Below are 14,602 nucleotides of genomic sequence, written 5' to 3' on the forward strand. Positions count from 1 at the left end.
GCCCAGCTGTATGAAGGAAATACAATAAAAACATTTAATACATTAAAAACGGAATTTGATTTACCAAAACAGTCGTTTTATAAATATTTACAAATTAGACATGCATTATCGAAACAATTTGATACACCGGGGCCAGTGTGGAGCAAATCCCCCATTTATAATAGATTAAACTCTGAAGATAGAGCGAGAGGGTTTATAGCAGATATCTATGCACATATATGCGAAGGGAGTATAGAACATCCAGAGAAACTTAAAAGTAGAAGAAAATGGGAGGAGGAAGTAGGAACATTCTCAGATGAGCAGTGGATGAGGATACTTGAGGGGGGACATTGGATATCTGTTTCACCAGCCCAGAGGGTGTCACATCTGATGCTATTACACAGAGCCTATTATACGCCGAAGAGGCTATATAGGTTTGGGCGAAGGGAGGATGATGGATGCCCGAGATGTCAGGCGACGGGGGATATGACACACATGTTCTGGAGGTGCCCTAAACTGTTTCGCTATTGGTCAGAAGTTATTGCCGATCTGAATGAAACATTTGGAGTGTCGATTCAGGGGAATCCCAGAACGTGTGTGTTGGGCCTGAACGAGGGGTTAAGAGGACTAGCTTGTATAAATAAAGCTGTAATGAGATGTATGTTCCAGGCAAGGAAACTGATAGCGCAGAGGTGGCAGGCAGAAAATCCCCCGTCGGTAGCAGATGGGAGGCAACTAATTACTGAGACGGTATGGAAGGAAAAGGTAGTATACGTAAGAAGCGGGAATCTCAGGGAATTTAAAAGAATGTGGAAACCATGGCTAGATAGGCTGGGATACCCAATATAAGGACTTGGAATGAATGGGGACAGGAGGGAGGAAGAAGAGAGAGAGCATTTGGTATAGGTGTTAAGTAGATAGAGGTAATGAGAGTATCACGTTCACAGTATGTGCACGAGGGACCCTTTGTCTTTCCCTGGTATGTATCTGAAGGGGGGGGTGGAGGGGGGAGGGGAAGGGAACTGCTACCGTATATACTCGAGTATAAGCCGAGATTTTCAGCCTCTTTTTTGAGGCTGAAAGTGCCCCCTCGGCTTATACTCGAGTCACCGCTGTCTGACTGCTCGATCAGCGTATCGAGCAGACAGACGGCGGACATTAAAATTTAAAAGCCGCGCCTCCTTCTCCGCCTCCGCCTGTGATAGGCGGAACACTGAATTTCCCAGCAGTCAGTGTTCCACCTATCACGGACATCCGCTCATTCTCATACTACGGACGAGTATGAGAGGATGTCCGTGATAGGCGGAACACAGGCTGCTGGGAAATTGAGTGTTCCGCCTATCACAGGCGGAGGCGGAATTTTGAATTGTAGAATGGCCGCCGAGAAGAGCGGCGATCCATCGGCACGGGACGGAGGAGGCACGGGACGGAGGAGGCACGGCACGGGACGGAGGAGGCACGGGAAGGAGGAGGCACGGCACGGGACGGAGGAGGCACGGGACGGAGGAGGCACGGCACGGGTCGGAGGAGGCTCGGGACGACGGCGGCTCGGGACGGAGGCTTGGGACACAGGTAGGCTGGACACACACACAAGGCTGCACGGACACACACACACACACACACACACACACACACAGGGATGGATGGATACACACACACACACACAGGGATGGATGGATACACACACACACACACACACACACACACACACACACACACACACACACACACACACACACACACACACACAGGGATGGATGGATGGATGAATACACACACACACACACAGGGATGGATGGATGGATGGATGGATACACACACAGGGATGGATGGACGGACACACACACAGGGATGGATGGACACACAGGGATGGACGGACACACACACAGGGATGGACAGCCATGTCTCACCCTCGGCTTATACACGAGTCAATAAGTTTTCCAGTTTTTTGGGGGTAAATTGGGGGCCTCGGCTTATATTCGGGTCGGCCTATACTCGAGTATATACGGTAATTTGGGAAAAGAAAAAAAAAAATTGTGTACTTAATTGTATTTGTTAATGGAAAAAAATTTTTTTTATATGAAAATAAATAAAGATTATGTAAATAAAAAAAAAAAAAAAAAAGAAGTACAGCACTGATTTTACAGTTTTTCATTAATTTTCATGAACTTAATGAACAGATCTAAATGAAATTCACGGGTGTATCTTGCAGGCAGCATGGACCTAAATAAAACAAAGGATTTATACAGAGATCTTCTGGCTGTATTTGACAAATTGATTTTACCTACCCATGCATCCTGTCATGTGCAGTTTACAATGTTCTATATTTGCAGCTTCAAATTGGTAAGTGTTATGTGTTAATACATTGTTACCTGTGTGGACATGGCATGCTTTGTAGTAATAAAACTAAATTAGAAATAAATATTTTTTTCAATATTTCATTATTCATTGAGAGAAAATATTTAGCTTGTACCCTCTATTGTGATACTGCCTATATGTATACTGTCTACAGATATATACATTTATGTCCAATTTTGTGAGATTTAGTAAGGTATAATTAGGTTCATGAAGAGCAGCAGACAATGTAACAAGTAGAATCCAGTAAATGTAAAAAGGAACATGCATTTTACGCCTGCTTCAGACCTTTATCAAGCAACAACATAAATATATATTCATAAGGGCATGTTGCTCTTTATTACTTTAATTTATTTGTACTGTATATACTGCTTGGTTACAGTTTAAAAAGTCTCCTCATTTGTTTTCCTCCTACTCTGTAAGTGTTGTATGGTGCTTTTCCCATCTCTTGGGACACACTGTGGGGATCTGTCTTGACTGTAGAGGGACAGTGCTTATTTTTATGTTGTCCAGGGAACTTTCTGTCTCTGCTGCTCTTTTGGGGAGCTGGGGATAAGGCCTTGGCATGTGTGAGGACACTAGGCATGAAATGTGCTACATTTCCTTGCTTTTCTTCATTGGGTCACTCTCTGGACCCTTTCTTGGAGCCACTTTATTCCATGTGGAGCCTTTGAGGACTCTCTGAACCGTAGCCAGTGCAAAAACTCTGGTCACAATACACCTCAGTGGGTGCCACCAGTGCCATTTTGGTTCTGGAGGAAATGGCTCCTCCGCTTTGGAGCTCCTAGGACAGGCTTCTGCTGTGTTTTGTGGATTGTGGTGCTGTTTTAGAGGAGTTTTTAAGGGGGGGAGTGTTATCTGTAATTATTGGAACTCAGTCCAGGCCCCCCTTAGAAGTGTGCGACCACTTCCTTCTCCCTCTGGTGCCTCTGATGGGTATAGGCATGTTATTGTCGTGAGTCCACAGATGCAAGCTCTTCCTATATGGTTGTTCAGCCACTTTGTAAACTACACACAATCCCCTCTGTTCTTTGTAAAAAAAAGATGCCCATTTTTACCTGAATTCACAGCGCCGCTCGGGGCTCACGTGACTCCTCACTGCTCCCTCTCCCGATCTGAGACCTACAGCAGGAGGGGCCAAGAATCCCCCACTGACATCAGTCTGGAGGAGAGAGCTGAAACATCAGCCAGGGAAGAGAGGAGAGAGCTGAGACGTTAGCTGGGGAGGAGGGTAGAAGTGAGGAGTCACATGAGTGGCGCGCTGAAATCGGGTAGTAATGTGAATATTTTTTACAAAGAACAGACACTGCAGCATAGGACGCTTTGTAAAAGAGGGGATTGTGTGTATTTTCTACAGATATTTCAGTGGGGGGGGGGGGCACTGGTGAGACTGACAGGTGGGGGGGAGAGAGAGGTAAGCTGTGGATGATGGAGGCACGTAAAATGGCCGCTGTGTCAGGGCTCAGCAGCCATGATAAACCGTGGTCAGTTAACAAGGGGGAGGGCATAGCCAGGCAGGATCAGACAGGTATTTCTGGTGATACAGGAGACCACTGTGCTGTATAACATGCTTTAAAGGAACAGGATCCATGTTTTTTTTTTTTTTAGGGTAACATTTTCCGGAAAAAAACTGGTAGCAAAAATAATAAACCTGGGCAAGAAAACCTGACCATTAAAGATTTAATTTCCTTGTCTGTGGAGGTGCCACTTGCCTTTGGCACCCACAAGCCTAAGCTTTCTACAGATGTGTTTCTTTTCCACTCTTTTCATAAATTATTTGTTTGCAAGCAGTGGAGGTGTCCTAGTTGGGCATTTTTCTTGCCTTAACATTTTTGGGTTGATATTCCTTGGTATAACAAAAAAAATGGATGTCCCCAGTCCCCCCCCCCCCCAGTGGTGATCCCACCAATTTCCACAACATTTCCGTGGCATAATCTCCTTCCTTCAGAGGTCCTACTGATAGGGTGCAGCACAACCTCCACCTTCATATCTCTGCCACAGCTCACTACACAGTCCTGAACAGAATGGGCCAAACTCCTGCATCGTTGTTTGTTGAATAACCTGCTATCTCTTGTTTTCCTTTGACACAACTGATCCAATGTCTCAGACATAATAACACAACTGATCCAAGGTATTTAAATAATGCAGTCGCTGCCATAGTTCTTTGTAGGCTGCTTTGGCTCAAGTGTTGGTCTGCAGCCTAGTCCTCCAGGAAGGCACTGGCTTGAACTTCACGTCACTGGAGAGTGCCTATTTGATCAATTGTGGTTTAAAATCATTAGGAATTTCTCAAGGGGCAAGGATACCTTCCTGCTTCAAACCGAGAGCCCAAGGGCTCTGTGTCTGAAATCAGGTTATTCTCCTCTCGTCAGCAGCTTTTTCATTCACAGGGAACCACCAACAAGGGAGCCAGGGTTTCCTCTGTCTCACCAGACACCGTACGTGCTTGGTAGCCATAGCCTGTAAAGCCCATGATTATGTACTTTTCTGCAAAATGTTTACACACACCCTTCTTCCTCCTTCATGGATATCTAGTTGACTCATACTGAAGACAGGTATGATGCAAGCTGCTGGTCTTCAGATACAAGATAGTTCCTTTCCTCTCCAAACTTGGTCTTTCTTCTCAACAAATGTCAGCTTAAGAAATGATTGCCCCAGTTCTCCCCTCAGAACAGTTGAAAAAGCATTAATTAGTTCAGCCCATCCTTAATCTCAAGGAACTCAATGCCTTCTTTAGAGTATACAAACCCACAATGACACCTGTTTGTTCAGTGGGGGCTTCTTTTTATCAGTGGGGCTGTTAGCCTCCATCAACTTCAAAGAAGTTTACTAGCGACTAGGGATTCCTTTACTTTGCGATGGGTAGGACTCTTGCCAGTTTGTGGCCTTTCATCGGCTTGGCACCCCCCTTGGATGTTCACAAAGGTATTGACTCCTGTTTCGGTCTTATTGAGACAGAGTGCTTTCGATAATTGGCTATTTGGATAACTTTCTGCTTTGAGTGTAATTATTATGGCCCTGGAATCCAATCTCTCATTGTCTATTTGGACCCTGAAAGAACTAGGTTGGCCTCTCAACATCAATTTCCAGCCTAATGGGCTGGGTAGGTATATTGAGTCATCTGGTCCGAGGGGGATGCCTGCCTTCTCATCGGTTTGACAGAACTTCTGCCACTCCTGCATTGCACAAGTTCCTTGGAAGGGCATTGACTAGGGGTGCGCTTGGATAACACCATAGATCATTATGGTGTTATCCAAGCGCACCCCTAGTTGATGCCCTTTAGGCATACATCAACCGCCAAGGATGAAAAAAAGAGTGTGGCTGCAGTGCTAGATGTGTCTCACATCTTGTACTGGTCAGAACAGCATGTTTGACACTCTTCCTGCAGTGTTAATTCTGAGAATGGAATATGCGATGTCCGAGTTACTAGAGCCAGGATCAGGAAGAGAGGTTTTTCCACCAGGAAACCTTTCTGCAGAGGGGACACCATACTTCGACCCGATAGTGTCTTATCTCAGCTGCAAGGTGGACAGGTATGTAGCTATTCACAGCAGTAGTATTGTGGTGAGCGTAAAAATAGCTTTCAGCCATAAAAAAGTGCTGAAATGGTTAGATATGTATGTGCCATAAAGCGAATCCAGTTGAGCTCACCAGCAAGATCAAAAGTTTTCTCATAAGGCGAATTATCAGTCATTAGATATAGATTTTTTTTGTAATTCCTTTATTAAATGCAAGAAAAAAATAACAGAAGCATGGACAACATTAATAGAGCATGTACAATTCCAAAACACAAAAGCCATGGTATCACCTGGGTGGGAAATACAGTAAACAGTCCCGAACTTAGGCCTAAACAAACTTGTAGGCGCTCCCAAACTGAGAGCGAGATTCTACTCCAAGACCTCTAATACCATTCAAGCAATTCAGGCCAACCCAAGTGATCAGTAATCATTAGAGAGAGATTTTGAAAGCTGCGCCACAACCCCTATTAACCAACCAAATCAATGTAGAATGCATAAATACTTAATATGCACACAGATAAATGAATAAGTCTATGATACATAAATAACATTGATCTCGCACAAGTTGATTGAACAAAAAAGTATAAATAATAGCTTGAAAAAAGCCAAAGCTGAAAAATGGAGTCCTCTATATAAGTTCTTATAAGGACACCACGGTGAATCCACACGAAACTGAAAACCAGTGCCCGTCACCGAGAAGTGGATGCGCTTACCAGATAAAGATCAAATTGCAGCCTTAATAATAAATCATCTGTGTCTTTCTCCATACATCAGACGCTAATGGATCAGCTATCCCCAGTGTGTCCACGGTCAGCAATCGGAAATACCACTAACAATGGCTCAAAAAAGAAGAGGGTACCCCCATAGTGTAAAACCGCTCAGGTAATTTATTAAACTATAGACAATTGCACTTAGAACATCCATTAAAAACAGCACAAGAAATTGTTTTCAAAAAGCCGGCCGGCATTCAGAAGCCTGTCCTCCCCTCGTATAGCGTGGTGGCGTCACTGCGTGCCTTCCCATTTTTCTTTGTAATTTTATTCGAATATATAATTTTTTATATATTTATTTTATATAGTCCTTCATTTTTTTTTTCCGTTTATCTTTCTATTTATATATATACTTTTTAATTTAAGTTTATATATATGTTTTTTTGGGCGCCCCCCCCCCTCACTTTAAATATTCCAGAATATTTTTCTTTGTAATTTTATTCTCTCTCTGTGCCCCCATCTCTCTCTCTCTCTCTCTCTCTGTGCCCCCATCTCTCTCTCTCTCTCTCTCTCTGCGCCCCCATCTCTCTCTCTCTCTCTCTCTCTCTCTCTCTGCGCCCCCATCTCTCTCTCTGCCCCCCATCTCTCTCTCTCTCTCTGCCCCCCATCTCTCTCTCTGCCCCCCCATCTCTCTCTCTCTCTGCCCCCCCCATCTCTCTCTCTCTCTGCCCCCCCATCTCTCTCTCTCTCTGCCCCCCATCTCTCTCTCTCTCTGCCCCCCATCTCTCTCTCTCTCTGCCCCCCATCTCTCTCTCTCTCTCTCTGCCCCCCATCTCTCTCTCTCTCTGCCCCCCATCTCTCTCTGCCTTCCCCTCTCTCTCTCTGCCTTCCCCTCTCTCTCTCTGCCTTCCCCTCTCTCTCTCTGCCTTCCCCTCTCTCTCTCTGTGCCCCAATCTCTCTCTGCCTTCCCCTCTCTCTCTGCCTGCCCCAATCTCTCTCTCTCTGTGCCCTCTCTCTGCCTTCCCCTCTCTCTCTCTCTGCCCCCTCTCTCTCTGCCCCCTCTATATATATATACTTTTTTTGGGCCTTTATCGCAAATAGGATTTACATTATATTAGATCTAATGTGATCCTTTTTGACTATATAACCTTTGACATCTGTAGTCGCATATTGTTATTTTGGTATTAATGGTCGCGTTTATAATATGACTATTTTCCAGTCTTTCTCTTATGTAATATGGAAAAGATCGAGGTTTTTGCCATCAACTAAGATGGCGCCGATGGCTGGATCTTGCACCTCAGAACGAGGTCTGGCTGTAAATGGTGGTGCGTCGCTGCGCTGCCCGTTCCCCATTGACAACGTCATTTGTGACGAAACGCGTCTGGGGAGGCACGCAGTGACGCCACCACGCTATACGAGGGGAGGACGGGCTTCTGAATGCCAGCCGACTTTTTGAAAACAATTTCTTGTGTTGTTTTTAATGGATGTTCTAAGTAAGTGCAATTTTTTTGAGCCATTGTTAGTGGTATTTCAGATTGCTGACCGTGGAAGTTATTTGTGTGGTGTCGCCACACACTGGGGATAGCTGATTCATTAGCGTCTGATGTATGGAGAAAGATACAGATGATTTATTATTAAGGCTGCAATTTGATCTTTATCTGGAAAGCGCATCCACTTCTCGGTGACAGGCACTGGTTTGCAGTTTCGTGTGGATTCACCGTGGTGTCCTTATAAGAACTTATATAGAGGACTCCATTTTTCAGCTTTGGCTTTTTTCAAGCAATTATTTATGCTTTTTTGTTTAATCAACTGCGAGATCAATGTTATTTATTTATGTATCATACACTTATACATTTATCTGTGTGCATATTAAAAGGGAAGTAAACCCTTCCAAACAACTTGGACCTATAGGTAAGCCTAGATTAAGGCTTACCTGTAGGTCCAAGCAATATCTCCTAAACCTATATGGTTTAGGAGATATTTGCCCGAAAATGGGCACCGCTGTCTACGGCGCATGCGCCGTAGACAGCGGCGCGCATGCGCACTAAATGCGGCAAGTCCAAGAATGGATTTGCCAAATTTGTCGACTCCCGTGCGCATGCGCGGGAGTGACGTCATCGCGGCCTCGCCGTATGACAGCGGCGGAGCTGCGAGGCGCGACTCCCGTGCGCATGCGCGGGAGTGACGTCATCGCGGCTTCGCCGCTGTCATTGGTCGGAGCTGCGAGACGCCACCAGCAAGATGGACGCGGCGGACTACAGGGATCAGCGGCAACTTCGCTGGCTCCTGTGTCAGGTAAGTGACACATAATGAGCTACTATGCGATGCATAGTAGTCCATTATGCTTTACCTTTGCAGGGAAAAAAAGAGGAAGTAAACCCATCAGGGTTTACTTCCTCTTTAAGTATTCATGTATTCTACATTGATTTGGTTGGTTAATAGGGGTTGTGGCGCAGCTTTCAAAATCTCTCTATAATTTACTCTAGTGTGTGTATCTCACTTATAGCTGCGGCCTTTATTTTAGTATTCTTATTTTCATTTTTGTATTCTTATTTTCATTTTTATTTTATTTTTGTCTTCACCTGAGCGCAGTTTATTTTCTATTTTTCTATCAGTAATCATTGCCTGACCATGCATTAAAGTAATATGTACAAATTTTTATTCAATGGAGAGGGAAGGGGAAAGGGAGGAGCGATGGGCCACACCTCGAGCGATCAGGGCTTACATTATCGGTGATGAGCAGATTCCGGGGAGGCCCACCACCCATCCACATCCTCAAAAACGAACAATGATGTCTGATAAAAAAAAAAAAAAAAACAGAAGGGGGGGGCGTGGCTTGGCGCGAGACCGTGATGGCCGCTTAAGAACACTGCTCCGGCGACCAGGGCTACAACACGAGCTTTTATTCAGCGTTAGTGCCCGAATCGACACCGAGGGATGGCGGGGAGGAATACCCACGTCCCCCGCTCGCAGTCAGAACAGAATACGCAGCTGAGCAGGACCATACCCAAACTTTTCAGGTCCCAACAGACGGAGGCTTCCGCACAGGCCACAGACATGGCGACACAGGCAGGCTCGCCTGATCCCCTGAGACATGTTGGATCCCCGGCGCATGGCGTGCAGCACTCACCGTTACTTTGTTTGGCGGATCTGCAGTCCGTAGCTATGGACATTAAAGCCACCTTGACAGTGGCAGTCTCAGATTTGAAAACGGAGATTAGAGCGGTGGCGGCCAGGCTGGACCACGTGGAGACGGCAGCCATGACCCATGGAGCAGCGTTGCAACAGGTACAGCACGTAGCTAGTGTGCAAGAGCAACTCATGCTGGACATGCACAGGCACATCGAGGACTTGGATAATAGGGGGAGAAGGCATAACCTGAGGCTCAGAGGCATTCCAGAATCGGTGGAGAACCCTCAATTACAGCAAACTGTCTGGGCAATTTGTAATACCCTCTTAGGTAGGCCCCCTGACGCCCCCATAGAAATGGAAAGGTGCCACAGAGCCCTCAGACCTAAAGGTCGGGACACTGACCCCCCAAGAGATGTGGTCTGCTGCCTGGTCAGTATTGGCCAAAAGGAGGATATTCTGCGCCAAGCTCGGAACCAGGGTCCAATACACCATGAGGGCGCGCAGATACAGATTTTCCAAGACCTGTCTGCCATCACCTTGCAACATAGAAGGGAACTTCGCCCCCTCTTGAATGTGTTGAGGGAAAGACGCATCATCTATCGCTGGAAATTTCCCTTCTGCCTGGTAGCGACCGTTGGCAATCGATCCGCCTCACTGCGCACTCCGGCTGACTTGCCTTCATTCTGTGACAGCCTGGGCATACCAAGAACGGCAGTTCCTGAGTGGTACAGCACTCTTTTGAGGCCAGAGCCGTGGATCCAGATCTCATCAGAACTAACCCCACGCTCGCACTGCAGCAGGCATCACAGACGACGATCGACATCCGATTCATCACAGAGAGGTTTAGATGACATCGCGGACCGTGATCCGGGAGCCGTGCCTTCCTCTATTCGTAGGCGCATGGAGGAGCGCCCTTAACCCACCCATCACACCCTACTTACCTGCGATTTTGATTTTTGCATCCCACCGAAGAACAAGGTCAGTCTGTTCCATTGTTGAACTTCCTCACGTTGTGACTTGCTTTTTGTTTTTGGTCAGGAGGACTGCTACATTACCCCCTCTGGCTGGTGAGTACAGTTGGCGGCACTCGGGCCTTGTGTGGCCTGGTTTAAGCCCTTAGAGATGCCACTCTTCACTCCACATCACAGACCGTATTTTGAACTGATAACAGTGGATGTGGTAACCCTTGCACTCTCTATGGGAAGTGTGTGCGAGACATTGCCCTCAGCCCCCATCTATACATGCTCACTGTGGGTTAGCTACTGTTTGTCAGTGCAGTAGTCAATATGGGGGGGCGTTTTGATTTATGGCCCACGTACACCTAGGATGTGACTGTTCCCCCCATCTACACTGGAAGGATTATTGCACTGAGTTTCACCATAGTGGAAAGGGGATTGTATGTGACAATTGATCGGAACTGTACGCTGTGCGTTGATTACCACATAGATATGTATGCTTCACCTTGCACTGCAATACCTGTTGGGTGTAGTGCGTCTTTGTGGCTCGGAACGTGTACACACCAGCTGGGTTTAGATAATGCTTGTATTCAAGTTTATGGAAAGCGTCTTTTGACTGTTTTGGGTTGTCATGCTTACTTGGTGGTGGGGTGCCAAATATGGTTTTCTTTTGCCTCTTTTTTCTCATGTTACTGTTCACATGATGGTTCTCTGTCTGCACTGTTTTATAGATTACAATTTTATGTATTATTGACATCCCGAATGACTCTGTGAAATATTCTCAACCTACTATGTTTTTTGACTTTCCGGGGGAGACCTCACGGTCTGGAGTCCTCCCCATGGGACTTGAGGGGGTTGGACCGAACCGTGAGACCTCCGCCAGACAGTCCGGACCTCAGTGTTGACGTCTATACTTTGCACTGTGGAATTTGGTTTCATCTGGAGGCTTCCGCTAGGGAGGCCCACGCCTCTCGGCTCGGGGCTGAGTGATCCCGAGTCTGGACGCGGAGAGTGTAGCTCCTGGGGGTTACCGGCTCACAGTAGACTGTCCCTCGGTGTCTCACCCTGGACTCCTTCTTGGAGGAGCACAGGGTCGGAAGCTATGCGGATAATGTGCACACTACCCACCCTCATAGTAGGGGGGCGGAGCGGAACGCTCAGGCTCCCGCATGGCCTTGCATTAGCCTTCTGTTCAAAGTAGCCACTGTTGTTGCTACGCCCTGGTTTGCCGTAGCAACTACCTAGTGATCGCGTCAGGCTTATTCCCTAACCCAGAGGGGCGGGTTCCTCTCCAACAGCTGCCAGACTTTCCTGCCACCCTCAGACGGGTCAGCAGGCTTGTTCCAGTCTCCGGCATTTGTTTCGGGGGTACACTGCGTTTTTGAGTGTACCCCGTCCCATCAGGTATAGGCTCAATAATCCGAGTTTGTAAACTCCAGTCCCATCTGTGAGTTCTATTGCCTGCCTCCTATCTCACCCCCTATTCTAGTCCTCCTCCCTTGTTTTTCTCTCCCTCTTGTCCCTTTCTTTTCCCTCTCCCCTATCTCTCCTCCTAATTTTTCTCCTCTCCTTTTCTCATTTTCTCTTTTTTCCTTTTCTTCTGTTTCGGCTCTTCTCACCAGCTGCCCCCTCCAGTAATAGTATTCGAAAAGTGTTTTTTCAGGTGTTCTACCCTGTAAGTTATCCAGGCAGGGTCGACCATGGCTAGTATACGCACAGAATCAGCTCCTCTATCTCTGAAAATCTTATCCCTTAATGCCAAGGGATTGAATGTCCCCGAAAAGCGCAGTAGTGTATTATCTGAAGCCCGCCGACTTAAAGTGCAAGTTCTTTTTTTTACAAGAGACACACTTTAAGTCTGGATCGGTCCCTCATTTTCCCAATAAACATTTCCCAGTGGCGTTTCACGCCTCCACGCACAATTTAAAATCAAAAGGGGTTTCCATTTTATTTTGCAAAACCCTCCCCTTAGTGGTTGAGGACCAACTGATCGATGACGACGGTAGGTTCATCTTCCTGAGAGGCACATGGAATGACAGACCTCTGACGCTAGCAAACGTTTATTGTCCTAACACTAAACAGGTAGCCTTTATTAGAGAAGCTACGGCGAAGCTTACCCTATTTCAATCCGGCATTCTCATTCTAGGGGGCGATTTTAATGTTCCCCTAGACCCCTTGGTAGACACGTCCACTGGTACCTCAGCCCTCCCCTATTCCGCCTTACTCCAAATTAAGACCCAATTAGCCTCGTTATCCCTACATGATGGGTGGAGAACCCTACACCCGAAGGATCGAGATTATACTTTTTTCTCGCCACACCATAATCGTTATTCCCGATTGGATTATCTTTTTTTGACCCAGGCGGACCTGCCATGCCTACGTGAGGCCACTATTGAAAATATGGTTCTCTCCGACCATCATCCCATTACAATGTCCCTAGTATTCCCTGAAACTGTGACCTCTTCCAAACTTTGGAGACTGGACACGTCCACGTTGACAGATCCCGGTGACTTAGCGGACTTGCAGTTAGGCCTACGGGAGTTTTTCACACTCAACGATACCCCTGGTGTCTCGGCAATGACCCAATGGGAAGCACATAAATGTGTAGTTAGAGGCCAGCTGTTAGCGATCTCCGCGAGAAAGAAGAGGGAAAGTCAAGCCCTGATCCTAGATCTTACTACCAGATGGCGCAAATTAGAGACTGTCCACAAGCGCACTCTGGCAGTAGAGACTGCGCAGGAACTGGTGGAGACTCGGTTACGATTATGGGAGGAATTTCATAAACGGACACGACGTCGCAATATTCTTACTCATAAATTGTTCTATGAACAGGGCAATAAGCCAGGCCGCTTACTAGCAAGAGCCACTCAGCAACGTAGGACCGCCCACACCATTCACCACGTAGTAGATTCTGGCGGTACGATTCATTCCAAAAACGGCGATATAGCGAAACAATTTCGAACATTTTATGACAAGCTTTATAACTTACACCCGGAGCACTTGAAACAGGGGGTAGCAGCCGAGCGAGCGAACCTGATTGGAGAGTTCCTTAAAGCGCATAGCCCCAAAGCTCTTTCAGAAGTTGATACCCAAGCGTTGGAAGCCCCATTATCTCATGAGGAGTTTATGGCTGCTCTGAAAGCTACAAAACCAGGTAAGAGTCCGGGCCCGGACGGATTTACGGCACTATATTACAAGACGTTCGCAGAGATCTTGTCACCTAGATTCCTCCGAGCGTTCAACTCTCTTTCCACTAGTTCCTGTGCTTCGGAAAGACTATTGGAAGCCTATGTGGCGGTCATCCCCAAAGAGGGGAAAGATCACACTAATGTAGCAAGTTACCGCCCAATTTCACTTTTAAATGCGGACGTAAAAGTCTACGCTAGGATCTTGGCATCACGCCTAGCTCGCCATGTACCTACATGGATAGGCTTGGATCAAGTGGGCTTTGTCCCTGGTCGTGAGGCCAGGGACAACACCATTAAAGCGCTGCACTTACACCACTGGCTCACCTCTTCTTCCTCGCGGGAAGGCTTTTTTCTATCATTGGATGCGGAGAAGGCGTTCGACAGGCTGGCCTGGGATTACATGGACGCGGTTTTGGGCGCAATAGGCCTGGGACCTGGTATGAGGACCCGAATTATGTCCCTATATGTTAATCCCAGAGCACGGGTCAAGGTGAACGGCTGCCTGTCGGACGCCTTCCCCATCCACAATGGCACCAGACAGGGGTGCCCATTATCCCCTCTCCTTTACATCCTCTCGCTTGAGCCCCTCTTACGTGCCAACCCAGACATCAGGGGTATCCGGGTACATGACCATGAGTATAAGATAGCCGCTTTTGCGGACGATATCCTCTTCTTTCTCTCCTCACCCTTGACTTCCTTGCCCAACCTTTTGAAGGTCCTTGACCAATTTCGCTCCATTTCAAATTTAAAAATTAACTATACTA

General features: G+C 46.9%; 1 protein-coding gene across 8 annotated transcripts in view; it reads left to right on the plus strand.

Annotated features, from left to right (window-relative positions):
• The window catches only part of RRN3 (RNA polymerase I transcription factor RRN3), an 863,266-nt gene that overhangs the window by 641,123 nt on the left and 207,541 nt on the right, over positions 1-14,602 (plus strand). For all 8 annotated transcript variants that reach the window (XM_077448886.1, XM_077448888.1, XM_077448892.1 and 5 more), the window contains one exon: positions 2,192-2,322. In XM_077448886.1, the coding sequence (XP_077305012.1) occupies positions 2,192-2,322 (131 nt within the window). The remainder of the gene's footprint in view (positions 1-2,191; positions 2,323-14,602) is intronic.

This window comes from Lithobates pipiens, unplaced genomic scaffold, assembly GCF_037356315.1.
Source record: "Lithobates pipiens isolate NorthernLeopardFrog02 unplaced genomic scaffold, aLitPip1_a1.2 Scaffold_22, whole genome shotgun sequence".
Lineage (NCBI taxonomy): Eukaryota > Metazoa > Chordata > Amphibia > Anura > Ranidae > Lithobates > Lithobates pipiens.